Source organism: Babylonia areolata, chromosome 29 (assembly GCF_041734735.1).
Source record: "Babylonia areolata isolate BAREFJ2019XMU chromosome 29, ASM4173473v1, whole genome shotgun sequence".
NCBI classification, from domain to species: Eukaryota; Metazoa; Mollusca; class Gastropoda; order Neogastropoda; family Buccinidae; genus Babylonia; species Babylonia areolata.
In genome coordinates this window covers 5,773,612-5,787,524 of record NC_134904.1, presented here as the reverse complement: position 1 = coordinate 5,787,524, position 13,913 = coordinate 5,773,612, and the positions used below count along the sequence as shown (strand labels likewise).

General features: G+C 45.9%; 1 protein-coding gene across 1 annotated transcript in view; it reads left to right on the top strand.

The window, feature by feature from the left end:
- LOC143302168 (uncharacterized) overlaps window positions 1–6,460 on the top strand; it is a 122,860-nt gene extending 116,400 nt beyond the window's left edge. The window contains exon 6 of the mRNA XM_076616707.1: window positions 4,651–6,460. Within this exon, the coding sequence (XP_076472822.1) occupies window positions 4,651–6,325 (1,675 nt within the window). The 3' untranslated portion in view covers window positions 6,326–6,460. The remainder of the gene's footprint in view (window positions 1–4,650) is intronic.
- Window positions 6,461–13,913: the final 7,453 nt, after the last annotated feature.

Sequence of the window (13,913 nt, the reverse complement as noted above, 5' to 3'; positions counted from 1 at the left end):
TGGGTTGCAGGAGCGATCTTATCAGCACTAAGTTGGCTTAGTACTGTTCAAAACACTTTGCCAAAGTATACAGAATCCTTGCAGACTTTGGTAAATAAGCGTATGTTCTAACCATTCCGCCACCTTGCTCTTTGCTGCAAATGTTTACTGTGTGGGAAACTGCTGTCTTGACTAGGCTGGGTTGCAGGAGTGATCTTATCAGCACTAAGTTGGCTTAGTACTGTTCAAAACACTTTGCCAAAGTATACAGAATCCTTGCAGACTTTGGTAAATAAGCGTATGTTCTAACCATTCTGCCACCTTGCTCTTTGCTGCGAATGTTTACTGTGTGGGAAACTGCTGTCTTAACTAGGCAGGGTTGCAGGAGTGATCTTATCAGCACTAAGTTGGCTTAGTACTGTTCAAAACACTTTGCCAAAGTATACAGAATCCTTGCAGACTTTGGTAAATAAGCGTATGTTTATTTATTTATTTATTTATTCAGACTTCTTGCTATAGCGCATATTCTTGAAGCTCTATGCGCTTTACAATAGCACTAAAAAAAAAAAAAAAAAAAAAAAAAAAAAAAAAACATTCACTCAAACATCCCCACACATATGCATATAATTTGAAATATAGGCGAGAGAGAAAAATTAAAATAGGTCATGTCAGTTGATTAAATCAAGAAATGCAACAGGTATTTAAAAAAAAAAAAAAAAAAAAAAAAAAAAAAAAAAAAAAAAAACCACCCCGCATTACACACACAGATCAAAACTAGAAAGATGAAACAAATGTTCACACACACACACACACACACACACACGAATGACAAACAATTGAAACACACAGGCTACATCATCACATGATAAAGCAATATTCATCAAACATTTCAAGTAAAAACGTATGTACATCATTACATTTAAGAAATTAAACCTGAAAATGTAAAAAATGTACGTATTGTTAAAAAAAAAAAAAAAAAAAAAAAAAAAAAAAAAAAAAAAAAAACCTCACACCTCCACCACGTCCACATACACTAGCACAAACACGCACACACACACACACACACACACATACACACACACACACACACACACACACAACTCATCAACAACAACAAAAGCACAACAGATGGACAACTGAGTAAACAAACTACAACATTACTTCATAAAACAGTTCGTGTTAAAATCTCTCACATACATATTTATACATTAAAAAAACAACAACACAACAACACACACACGCGTGCGCACGCGCGCGCGCGCGCACACACACACACACACACACACACACACACACATGTACCAACTCACCCACCCGCACACCCGCAACACACAGACACAAGCTCGCGCGTGTGGACGTGCAAACACCCGCCACCACCTCTCCCCCCTCGCCCCCCCCCCCCCCCCCCCGCTCCCCCTCCGCCCCCCCCCCTCCCCCCCAACCCTCCCCCCCCACACACAACACAACACAACCACACACCTCTATTTCATTTCAATTTCTAACCATTCTGCCACCTTGCTCTTTGCTGCGAATGTTTACTCTGTGGGAAACTGCTGTCTTGTCTAGGCTGGGTTGCTGGAGCGATCTTATCAGCACTAAGTTGGCTTAGTACTGTTCAAAACACTTTGCCAAAGTATACAGAATCCTTGCAGACTTTGGTAAATAAGCGTATGTTCTAACCATTCTGCCACCTTGCTCTTTGCTGCGAATGTTTACTGTGTGGGAAACTGCTGTCTTGACTAGGTTGGGTTGCAGGAGTGATCTTATCAGCACTAAGTTGGCTTAGTACTGTTCAAAACACTTTGCCAAAGTATACAGAATCCTTGCAGACTTTGGTAAATAAGCGTATGTTCTAACCATTCCACCACCTTGCTCTTTGCTGCGAATGTTTACTGTGTGGGAAACTGCTGTCTTGACTAGGCTGGGTTGCAGGAGTGATCTTATCAGCACTAAGTTGGCTTAGTACTGTTCAAAACACTTTGCCAAAGTATACAGAATCCTTGCAGACTTTGGTAAATAAGCGTATGTTCTAACCATTCCGCTACCTTGCTCTTTGCTGCGAATGTTTACTGTGTGGGAAACTGCTGTCTTGAGACTAGGCTGGGCTGCAGGAGTGATCTTATCAGCACTAAGTTGGCTTAGTACTGTTCAAAACACTTTGCCAAAGTATACAGAATCCTTGCAGACTTTTGGGGGGGGGAAAAATCCATGCAGCTGAAGCAAACTCGGCACTGCATGCAAAGAGACTGCATGGTTTGGTTGTGCCGCCACCCATGCAGCCCTGGCAATCATGCAGCTTTTGGTGAAGACCAGTTAGAAGAAGAGCGGGTTGTGTGTGTGTGTGTGTGGAGGGGTGGGGGGGGGGACTACCTTTCCGGACAAGAAAAGAGAAATAGATGGCTGTTCTTTTACTTGTCCACTATGTTGAGATTGTCTGCATGAGATGGTTTTCGTTGTTTTGTTTTGTTGTTGTTGTTTTTTTGGCTGTGCTGGCTGTGAGGTGTTCTGATGTCCCATTTTATATTTTCTTTTTCTCTTTCGTTCTCTCCCTCTGTCTTTCTCTGTGTTTTTCTCTGCCTCGACATCTCCCTCCATCTCTCTCTCTCTCTCTCTCTCTCTCTCTCTCTCTCTCTCTCTCTCTTCTTTCTGTCTCTTTCTGTGTCTCTTTCTGTCTTGTCTCCCTCTCTCTCCTCAACTTCTCTCCCTCACTCTTTTTTTTCTCTCCCTCTCTCTTTCTGCCCACTCTCCATCCCCTCTATCTCTTTTTCACTCCCCCACTCTCTCTCTCCTGTTCTCTCCCCCCCCCTCCCCCCCTCCCTGTGGCATGGGGTTGGGTGTTGTGGAATGAGTCAGCAGTCAAGCTCAAAGTAAATTTGCACAACTGCAGGGTGGTGGGTAGTTAAGCTGTGTAAGAAATGTAAAACTGAAGACAAGTGGTTCCTGCACAGTTTATGGCAGGTATTTTGTGTGTGTGTGTGTGTGTGTGTGTGTGCGCGCGCGCGCGCGCATGCGCGCGTGGCACGAATGTTTATGTGGATTTTTGTGAGCGTGGTGAATGTGGGTGAACATGTACAGAAGCATTTGAAGTTGCACTTCTGATACAGATCATTACAAGGCTTAATAGTTTTCACACCTGCCTGCAGTTTGTTGGCAGACATTTTATTACGACACACATTTTATCATGGCACACATTATGATAGCATGCATTTTATGGCACACAGTTATGATGGCACACAGTTATTCCAGCAACTGGTATATATATATGCTTTGTTTGGCAGTTTGGGGAGATCAGTGACTTTGTTTTTCTTATTCTTAGCCTTTCAGTCTTCAGTGGTGAAGGGGCGGAGGGGGGTGCCGGGAGCGTGTGTGTGTGTGTGTGTGTGTGTGTGTGTGTGTGTGTGTGTGTGTGTGTGTGTGTGTGTGTGTGTGTGTGTGTGTGTGTGTGTGTGTGTGTGTGTGTGTGTGTGTGTGTGTGTGTGTGTGTGTGTGTGTGTGTGTGTGTGTGTGTGTGTGTGTGTGTGTGTGTGTGTGTGTGTGTGTGTGTGTGTGTGTGTGTGTGTGTGTGTGTGTGTGTGTGTGTGTGTGTGTGTGTGTGTGTGTGTGTGTGTGTGTGTGTGTGTGTGTGTGTGTGTGTGTGTGTGTGTGTGTGTGTGTGTGTGTGTGTGTGTGTGTGTGTGTGTGTGTGTGTGTGTGTGTGTGTGTGTGTGTGTGTGTGTGTGTGTGTGTGTGTGTGTGTGTGTGTGTGTGTGTGTGTGTGTGTGTGTGTGTGTGTGTGTGTGTGTGTGTGTGTGTGTGTGTGTGTGTGTGTGTGTGTGTGTGTGTGTGTGTGTGTGTGTGTGTGTGTGTGTGTGTGTGTGTGTGTGTGTGTGTGTGTGTGTGTGTGTGTGTGTGTGTGTGTGTGTGTGTGTGTGTGTGTGTGTGTGTGTGTGTGTGTGTGTGTGTGTGTGTGTGTGTGTGTGTGTGTGTGTGTGTGTGTGTGTGTGTGTGTGTGTGTGTGTGTGTGTGTGTGTGTGTGTGTGTGTGTGTGTGTGTGTGTGTGTGTGTGTGTGTGTGTGTGTGTGTGTGTGTGTGTGTGTGTGTGTGTGTGTGATAGAACAAAATGGAGCCATTAGTTCCCCCAGTTCTGAAAACTATGCACAGCATTCAACTGAGACTTTATGCTGTATTCTCATTATCCCTGTTAATTGTTCAAACAGAATGCCTTATTCATTTTTTTTTTTTTTTTTAATGTTGTTATTGTTGACATGATTCAGTTTTTACTGCATGAGCAAGTTTCACTCGGTATGCAAAGTTAACTCTCATGATATTTTTGTGATTGACTTTGTACTGTCATATACTGCTGTGGGTTTGTCTGGGGGGTTTTTCTTAGTATTTTCAGCTCAGGAACCAAACTTCATTTCCACATTCTATGATTATCATGGAACATATCCACTCATCATTTCATTATCATTGCACATTTTTGTTCACTGTATGATTATCATGGAACATATCCACTCATCATTTCATTATCATTGCACATTTTTGTTCACTGTGTGATTATGGTGGAACAGGTCCACTCATCGTATGATTATCAGGGACCATTAGTAGTAGTAGTAATAGGAGTAGTAGTGTCATTATTTTTATTATAAACATATCCGCTCACGTCCTGTGTGTTTCTCTGGTGCCTTGCAGATCCATCTCTTTCGACGCTCAGCGCAGAAGCAGACTGTTGGAGAGCGCCATCTCAAGATCCTCTGACGACCTTGACAGCATGGCAGCGGACCTGGACCCAGCCGAGGGAGTGGTGGGGGTGGAGGAGGAGGAGGATGAAGAGGGGGCCAGGGGAGGCAACAAGGAGCTGAGCATGGACCAGATCAGCACCATGACGCTGTCGGAGTTCAAGCAGCTCATCAGCAACAACCTCTCCGTGCCCCCCGCACCAAACTCTTCGTCTTCAGGGGACGGCAGCACCGCGGCAGACTCCCCCCTGCGAGGTCGGGAGGGGCGGAAGGAGGTGGTGAGGAGAGACGGTGGTGGTGGTGGGGGCGGCGTGGGTGTGATGAAGCGGTCGAGCTCCGTGGACGGGCAGCAGAACCTGTCGTGGAGCTCCGTGCGGGACAAGGCCCGGTCTGTCTGCAACTCCATCGCCACCAGTGTCTCCAGCCGCCGGACCTCTGCAGGAGGTGGAGGGGGCAACAGCGCCGGCAATATCATCGCCCGCAGGAACCTCCCAAAGTCCCCAGCCGCTGCCCCGCCAGACACTGCGGGACGGCCCAAGACTCCCTCCTCTTCCTCCGCTGCCTACTCATCTGCCCAGGGGGAGCGACCCAAAACCCCCTCAGGGGTTCCCGGAGAGCGGCCCAAAACCCCAGTGTCCTACAAGGCCAAGGGTCCCATCACGTCAGCTTACGCGTACAGACCCAAGACCCCCACCAGTAGTGTGGGGGAAGGGGCGCCCCCCACACGGCCAAAGACCCCCACCCGGCCAAAGACTCCTACTGCTGTCGGCACTGCCAGAGTGTCCGCCTCTTCTGCTGTCAGTTCCAGAAACGGTGACAGGGGGAGAAACAGTGAACGGACAACTTTCGCCAGGCCGAAAACCCCCACATCGCGGGGCTCAGTGCCGCAGGCGGCCAACCCGCGTGTGCAGAGCACCACAGTGATCAGCACGGCCGACTGCATCACCTCCAATCCTCGTGTAAAGAGCTCTTCGTTTGTGTACACGGACGAGTCAGACGGTGCCTCTGTGGACAATTCTGACGTGGAGAGCAGGCAGTCCACAGGTCTGGAGCACAGGTCAGCATCCTTGGCCTCCTCCATGGACAACGAAGACTGCAGCGCCAGTCTATCCCTGCCCGTGTCCCGCCGCTCACAGAGCCCGGCGGACGAACTGGACGCAGACAGTTCAGAGATCGCAGAAGTGATGGGAGGAGGAGGCGTGGGGAGCGCTGTGCCGCCGCCTTCCCAGTCAGTCAGAGACCGTCCATCAACCCCCAGCAGAATCCCCAAAGCCTCCTTCCTTCCGCGTCCGTCCACCCCCAGTTCCGTGGACTCCAGGGCCAGTTCTGTGAGCAGATCCAGCGCAGGAGGCACCCAGTCAGCAACCAGAGCTCTTTCCCGGCCCTCCACCCCGTCCTCAACCAACAATGGCGACAAACCGCCAGTCACTCCCAGAAGGTTGTCGCTGACCACTCGGAGCAGCTACCCCCACCTCCAGCAAAACCTACACAGAAATGTACCACGCCAGGCGATCGCAGACCCCAGGTCCTGGAAGCAGTTCTTCCTCCTCCTCAGCAGTCAGTACGGCCAGACCCACCACCCCGGGCCCCAGCTTCAAGGAGCAGAGCGCACGCCGCGCCTCCCTTAGCAAGACGGCGGACATGGGAAAGCTTCGCAAGGCGAAAAGTGTGTCGAACCTGCTCAGCGAGACAGGGAGAATGTCCACCGTGGAAATCTCCCTCAGCGGCGGTGATGGTCAAGGTCAGAGAAGGAGCAGCGTCACGCCGCGAACGTCCAGCACCAGGGATTCCCAGCAGCAGCGGCAGAACAGCGGTGGTGGTGGTGGTGGTGGTGGTGGAGAGGTGCTGATGGTGTCGCGCAACAAGCAAGGCCAGCACAGCGTGCAGGTCACCGACCAGCACAGGAATGTCACCTACACCAGCGCCACACAGCGCGGGGGGCGACTCCAGCAGCAGCAGTCTGCCTCGGTGGGGGAGGACGGGAAGGAGCGAGCGAGGAGCAAGACCCCTGGGCCCGGCGTGGGCACAAGGTACCAACCCCGAAGCATCATCCGGAAACCCAACCAGCCCCAGACTGCCAGCAGAGGAAGGGGCGGAGGAGTTCAGAGTAAGCTGGTCAACAGGACGGAGGCCTGGGTGGACTCCACGCTGCACGACCCCAAACGCAAGCAGCTGCCCGCGCGACCCAGGCGCCCCATGACGCCCAACTCCCTGTCCGTCGCTGAGAGCGAGCTGCTGTCACGCCCCCTGGAGGAGATCCAGGCAGCGCTTCCCTCCCCTGTCAGCAGTCTCCCCACGCCCGACCCCGAAGCCATCGAGGCGCCTCCTGAAGACCCAGAGATGTACAGGAAAATGGAGCAGCTGTTTGAGAAGTATCGGGAGATGGAGCTGAGAGCCTCTGTCTGCGACACTCCCGGTGGTGGTGGTGGTGGTGGAGGTCACCACCATGGTTACGACAACGCCAGCAGGTCCTCTGGCAGTCACCGGGGCAGTGTGGGAGGGGGTCAAGGTCAGTCCGTGTCCTCACGCTCCTCGTCCTCCCTGAGGACAGGGATCACCAACAGCGCCTCCTACTCCTCCGGCATCTCCTCGGGGCTGTCCCAGCAGACCGAGAGCTCTCGGGGCTACAGTGCTGACATTGAGCCCTTCACCAAGGAGGCCTCCCCAGCTGCTGCCGCAGCCACCGCCCCCTTCCTCTACAGCAACGGCGCCGCCAGCAACAACAGCAATAACGGAGCCTACCACGAACTGAATGCAACCGACGGCTCAGCCTGCGTGTCTGTGACTGCTGGCCAGGACCACCATCAGGGGGCGCCGGCAGTGTCTGCCGACGACATCATCGATGTGGACAAGGAGACCCTGGCAAGCAACCCAACGGCCCTGGTGTCCAAGATCAAGGAGATCCTGCAGGTGCGACCCCGCAAGGAGGACTCTGGGGGGTCAAGGTCGCGCATCCCCGCTCCTGCGTTCCTGTCACGAGCCCGGCGCTCCAAGTCAGTGTCGAACATTGCTCAGGAGAGCTCCCTGTTCTCGGAGTCGCTGACACTGACGACCTCAACCTCTGTTCGGGAGGGCGTGAGCAACGGGGTGGATGTGACTCGCGACGAGTCAACCAACAGCGACGTGAGCAGCGAGTACAGCCGGTGTGAGACGCCCGTGCCCAAGGTGACGCAGCCGCTGACCACGGGGCGGTCCAAGCTGTTCCGCAGGGAGCGTTCTGTGGGAGGGGGGGTGGGGCGGTCCATGTCTCAGGACGAGCAGGTCTCCAGCTCTAGCTCCCTGTCGTCATCCTCACGCCGCTACTGGGATGAGGATGGGGAGTTTGTGTGATTCATGTGGAGGGGAGGGTGTGGGGAGGGGGGGGTGACAGGGGCCCTGTAAGGGGGCCTGGGGAGTTTTTGTGATTTTGGCAGGGCCCTGTAAGGGGATCTAAGGAGTTTTTGTGATTTGGGGGCCCTGTAACGGATCTAGGGTTTGTGTGATTTGTGGGGCCCTGTGAGGGAGTTTTTGTGATTTGGACGAGGCCCTGTGAGGGGTCTGGGGAGTTAATGTGATTTGGGGTGGGGCCATGTAAGGGGTCTGGGGTTTGTTCGACTTCGGGGGCCCTGTAGGGGGTCTGGATTTTGTTTAGTGATGACATGATTTTTTTTTCTATATTATGTTCATTGGTTGTATCTCCCCTACTGCTAATGTGTGAGTGAGTGAGTGTGTGGTGTGTGTGTTTTGTGTTTCATTCGAATTGAAGGAGTATTCTGAATGCTTACTTTTGCTCCTAGCTCTGATGTTTTTACTGTATCTGTTTCGGTGATATATTGTGCTCCTGACATGAACTTCATGGGTGAAAAGACAATCCCATTTCATTACTTAGAAGTGGTTTTTTTTTGTGTGTGTATTTAATGAATTCCTTTAAAAAAAAACAAAAAACAAAAAAATATATCATGATGCATTTTATCCATTCATCTTTGAAATCTGAAGTCCCATTCTTCAGAGGTACGCTACGAGCTTTTATGTTTTTGCATGGTGTGTGTGTGGGTGTGTGTGTGTGTGTGTTTGGATCTGTACATGTTTGCAGATTTCTGTTTTGGAGACTAAATAATTTACTTAGTGGATGTTACAACTCCGATGTCATCTCATTGTCTCTCGGTCTCTGAATAGAATTTTGAACATGTTATGCCAGAGACAAAGAATTCAGATTGGAGAGAGTATATATGTCAGTGTGTGTGTAACCTCAGCTAATCTCTTGGGAAAAAAATTCTTCATTTTGCCAGAAACAAATCAAATCTTTTGAGTTCTTCATCTTCTTTTTTCTTTTTTTTTTTCCATAGTAATATTTTGTATACAGCTATCATTTAGATATTTTTTCATTACATGAGAAAAAAAGAAAAGAAAATAAGAAATGTTATTGTATTTCATATACAAGTTCTTTCACAATTTTTCAAACTTGTGATACAAATATTTCAAAATAAAAAAAATCAAACCCACTCTGTCACGTTTGGAGATGAATATTAAAGGCAAACTTCCAAGCAGATCCTTTGTGAAGGAAGCTGAAACATTTACGTCAACACGACCCGCACCGCTACATTCTCAGCTCAGACATGATGAGCATGAGTCCCCATTTTTTTTTGTGATGAATTTGAAACTGGCTTTCAAATGCTGATCATTTCTGATTGAGAAAACTTGTGGGGGTTGGGGGTAGGGGGGGTTGTTGTTTTTTTTCAGTGGTGTGAGTGTGTACACCACAAGTCTTTCCAAGTGGGGAAAGTCCTGGATGTTCGGAGACTCTTCATATTGAAGATGACATGCATTGCAAAAGAATTTTTTTCAGTTATGTTCCCTGAACGTGATGTGAATTTTTCTTTGTGAAAGACCTTGGGTTTTTTTTCCCCCCTCACCATGTGTATTATTATATCAGTTCTTACATTACTTTCATATTCCTTGTATACTATCTGGAAAACATGTAGCATGTACCATACGACTCTGGAACAGGTAGCCAGGCATTGCAGATAAGTTCATTCATCATGAAATTCATACCCCTCACCATCGCGAGTCATTTGGTTTCCAATTCAGTTTGAGAATTCCTGGTGGCATTTACATACCATCCTAAGGACCAACTGCGAGATGATGGCTTTAACCTGGAACAGCTTATATCTAGCTTCTTTTTTTTTCTCCATTATAAACTTCCATCCAGAACATATTTCCCATCCGCTTGAAGCAAGGTTGTGTGCCTTTGTGTGTGTGTCACTCAAAACTCTTGTTTACCACCTGCCAACTTGGCAGGGGTCGTGCCTAGGCTTTCACAACGATCTTGCAGGCCTTGGATAGGTCTGTTCAAATACATGAACCCATAATTGTGACACCAGCACCGAAAGAGTTAAGGGTCCATTTATTTCTATAGACCTGTTCAAGGCTTTTAACCCTTTTAGTGCAGGTGTCGCAATTAAAATTTAATGGGAAAGTGGCTTTGAAATGCAAATGTTGTATACACACATACGTCGTCTCACCCCAGCTTTGGACTGCTTTTGTATGAATTGATGATGATGACTTTTCCTAGCTGTCATAGTTACAACCAAGAAAAGTGAGAAATTGGCTTCAAAAATGGAATCCTTGACATTCAGAGTTGATTTGTAAAATCAAAACTTGTTAAGAAATGCATCATTCCAGAACACATGGCATAGAAACAGTTAAGAGGTAGGTGTGTGTTTATATATTAATTTATTCATCTGTATTTGGAAATTGGGGGTGGGGGGGTGGAGGATACATGTATGTGGTTTCAGAGTTCCATGTTGTGTGCAGTCAGACATGACTGCGACATTAATCAACGTCTTGATTTTAACGTTGTGTGCAACGAGAGACTGTATGCAATGTGAAGGCACTGCTGCACTTGTGATTTGTGAATGTGTTGGCATGCGTGTGTGTGTGTGTGTGTGTGTGTAAGACACAGAGAGAGAGAGAGAGAGAGAGAGTGTGTGAAGACTTTTTGGGTGAGGAGAAGGTAAATGTGTGCCAACTTGCACAAGAGAGAAACATTACAGTTTAAAAAGATGTGTACTTGACACAGATAACGAATGTGTCACCATGGTTTTCTTTCACAGACTGCAGTGAAACACACTCCCCATGTCGTTGAATGTGCTTCATCATTCATTAATCAAAAGAGAAATGTTCAACAAGTTTTAAGAACAGTCAACTTAGAATGGGAAATCTGCGAGTGAATTTTTAAAAGAGAAAAAGAGTTGGGGTGGTGGGGAGATGTCTGGGTGGGTGTGGGGTGGGGGTTGGGGGGGGAAGTTGTTTGTTGTATTGGTTATTTCTTGTTTTCAGCAATGATTTTTGACATAGTTGCCAAAATTTAACCCTTAACGATTTACTGTATTTCTCAATTGCTAAAAGCTTTTTTCCCTGTTAGCAGTTTAATTTTTTTTTAATTCTATTTATTTATTTATTCTATTTATTGTTTTTGTTTTAAACTTCACAAAAAAAGAGTAGTTAACAGAGGCCATAGCAACCCTGCAGAGGTTTTTATATAATATCAATTTAACGTTAATAATACACCGTGACAGGAGAGGGTGTTACTGATTTTCCAAGATAGTACAATTTCTTTAAACTGTGATGCCTTTATTCAACAAGAAAAACATATAGAGTGAATGATAAATACAGGTCTTGATGTCTTCGTTTGTTTTGTTTTGTTGTTTTTTTTGGAGGGGGGGCGGGGAGGGGTAGGAGGGTGAGGGGGGGGGGGGGTGGATAGTAGGTAGTGAGGGAGAGGCAGGGTATTTTTGTATTTTCTCCTGTTTCTTCTCTTTCACTTGACTTTATTTTGTTTATTGATCATAGTCATCATCATCGTCATCATAAATCTGTTGATTTATCATGCATTCATCTTCCATTTATTTATTCATTTCCGTTTGGATAATTCTGTTTCATGGAATTTTTTTACATCCCGTTTGGATAATTCTCCATATTTTTTTTCATGCTGCTCTTCCATGCTTTGTTGGGTAACTAGTTTTTGTGGGCAGTGTCTTTAAAAAAAAAAAAAAAAAAGTTCTGTGGGCATCAATCACTGCACCATTTTGCTGCTACGGTGTGAGTTAAGGTGGCATCATTCCAAAGGCTTGTCTGTGATCATGACGGTTGACATAGGGGCAGGACTACAGGGAGGGTATTTGGGCGGGGGGAGGGGGGCCGGGGGGGGGGGGGGGGGGGGGGGGGGGGAGGGAGAAGCTGGGTGTTGGGAGGGTGGAGGGAGGTAGCTGTAGTTACTGACTTCTGTTCTCAATGGTTTGGTTATGTTACTACATTGGATAAATGCATAATTAAAAAAAAAAAAAAAAAAAAAAATTGTGTTCTGGTGTTTTGAGCGTATGTGGTGTTTGTTGTTTTTTCAATAGGAGAGTGTATGTTTGTGTGTGTGTGTGTGTGTGTCCGTGTCCGTGTGCGCGTGCCTGTCCACACAGGCAGTTGCGTTGATCTTGGGAGTACTAGTTCAGTTGACAGACAGCATTGAATAGCAACAACAGGAAAGAGAGCCCTTCCCACTGCACTCTCCATTACTTTCAGTCTTCGACACTTGCATGCATGTATTGAGTACCAGCTTGCATATCAGTTTTTGTGATAATAGTACTGTGAGTAAAATTGTTGGGGTTAAAAAAAAAGGGGAAAGACAATGGAAAACAAAGATAAAAATAAAGACAAGTGTGTGCTAAAAAAAAACCCAAAAAACAAAAAAAAACCACAGAAATAGTACTGTTCAAGAAAATAAACAACAAAGTACCGTAAAAATTTGGCTGTTCAGCACATTGTTATATAATCTGCATCCCCCTTCTTTTTTCTTTTTTTTTTTTTCCAAATGGGAATTTATTCACACATAAGTTGCAGCTAACAGACCAAATTTTACGGTACTCGTTTATTAGAAGAAAACGAAAAACGAAAACAAATGGACAAGTGTGAGTTAAAAAGACAACACAGTTTAAGAACATACATATTAAATGTTTTTATTACAAAAAAATTATTAAAAAAAACAAAAAACAAAGACAAACATTGAAACACTCTAGTGAAAAATATTATGAATTTGTTGAGGAGAAAAAATTAATTCACTGACTTGTGCTCAAAGAATAAGTTATGAAACATTAGTGAGAAGAAAAAAATAATGAAGTTGTGCATCAGAAAAAAAAAAGTAATTCTTTGACTGTATTCAAAAGAATACGTTACAGATACATAAATGAAAAATAGAAAAATATGATGAACTTGTTGACCAAAAAAAAAAAAAAAAAAGAAAAAGAAAATGACTATGCACAAAAGAACAAGGAAGAGAAGCATGAATTAAAAAATAGGATGAACTTGTTGATCAGAAAAAAAGTGATTCATTGACTGTGTATAAAAGAATACGGAACAGGAGTTTAAAAAAATATATATGAAAAAAAAAAAAAAGTAATTCGTTGACTGTGCACAAAAAGAATAAGGAACAGAAGCTTAAATGGAAAAAAAAAAATATGATAAACTAGTTGATCAGAAAAAAATTGATTGATTAACTGTGCACAATAGAGTAAGGCACAGAGGTCAGTGTGACTTATTCACAATGGAAAGGCCTGACTCCTCTCTTACCGACCAAACCATCACAACATCAGCTGATTGCGACAAAATTCAGACCGCATCATGAATAAAAAACGTGGCCAGACTTGACCTAGTTAATCTATATGGAATGTTTGTGACATATATATTCAGGTGAGCACATGCATTAATTCAAGTTAAAAAAAAAAAAAAAACAACAACAAAAATCACTGCCCCATTATATCATTCAGTTGGTTCTGGGGGAAAAAAACAACAATGAACTAGCCTTTTTTTTTTTTTTTTTTTTTTTTTTTTTTGCTGCCCCATCTGCACCGTTTCAGTGGCATTACTCCCACGCCGCTCATTTAGATTCCCCCATACACAGCCACACCCGGGTTCGTCCGTCACAGTTCCAGCGTCGGCAGTCCACAGGGAACCCACCTCCGCTGGGATTCGAACCCGCGTCCTCCCAGCCGTCAGTCCGCGACGCTAACCACTTCGCCATGGCAGCTGGTACAATGAACTAGCCTTTGTAAAAATTTAAGCTCAGATTTACACAAGAGATCTTCAAGACCAACAAAAACACTACCTAGTAAATATCATCAATTGCAAGATGCCTTTTCAGTGATGTCTGATTGTAAATGAAAAAAAAAATAATAATAATTTCCTGAT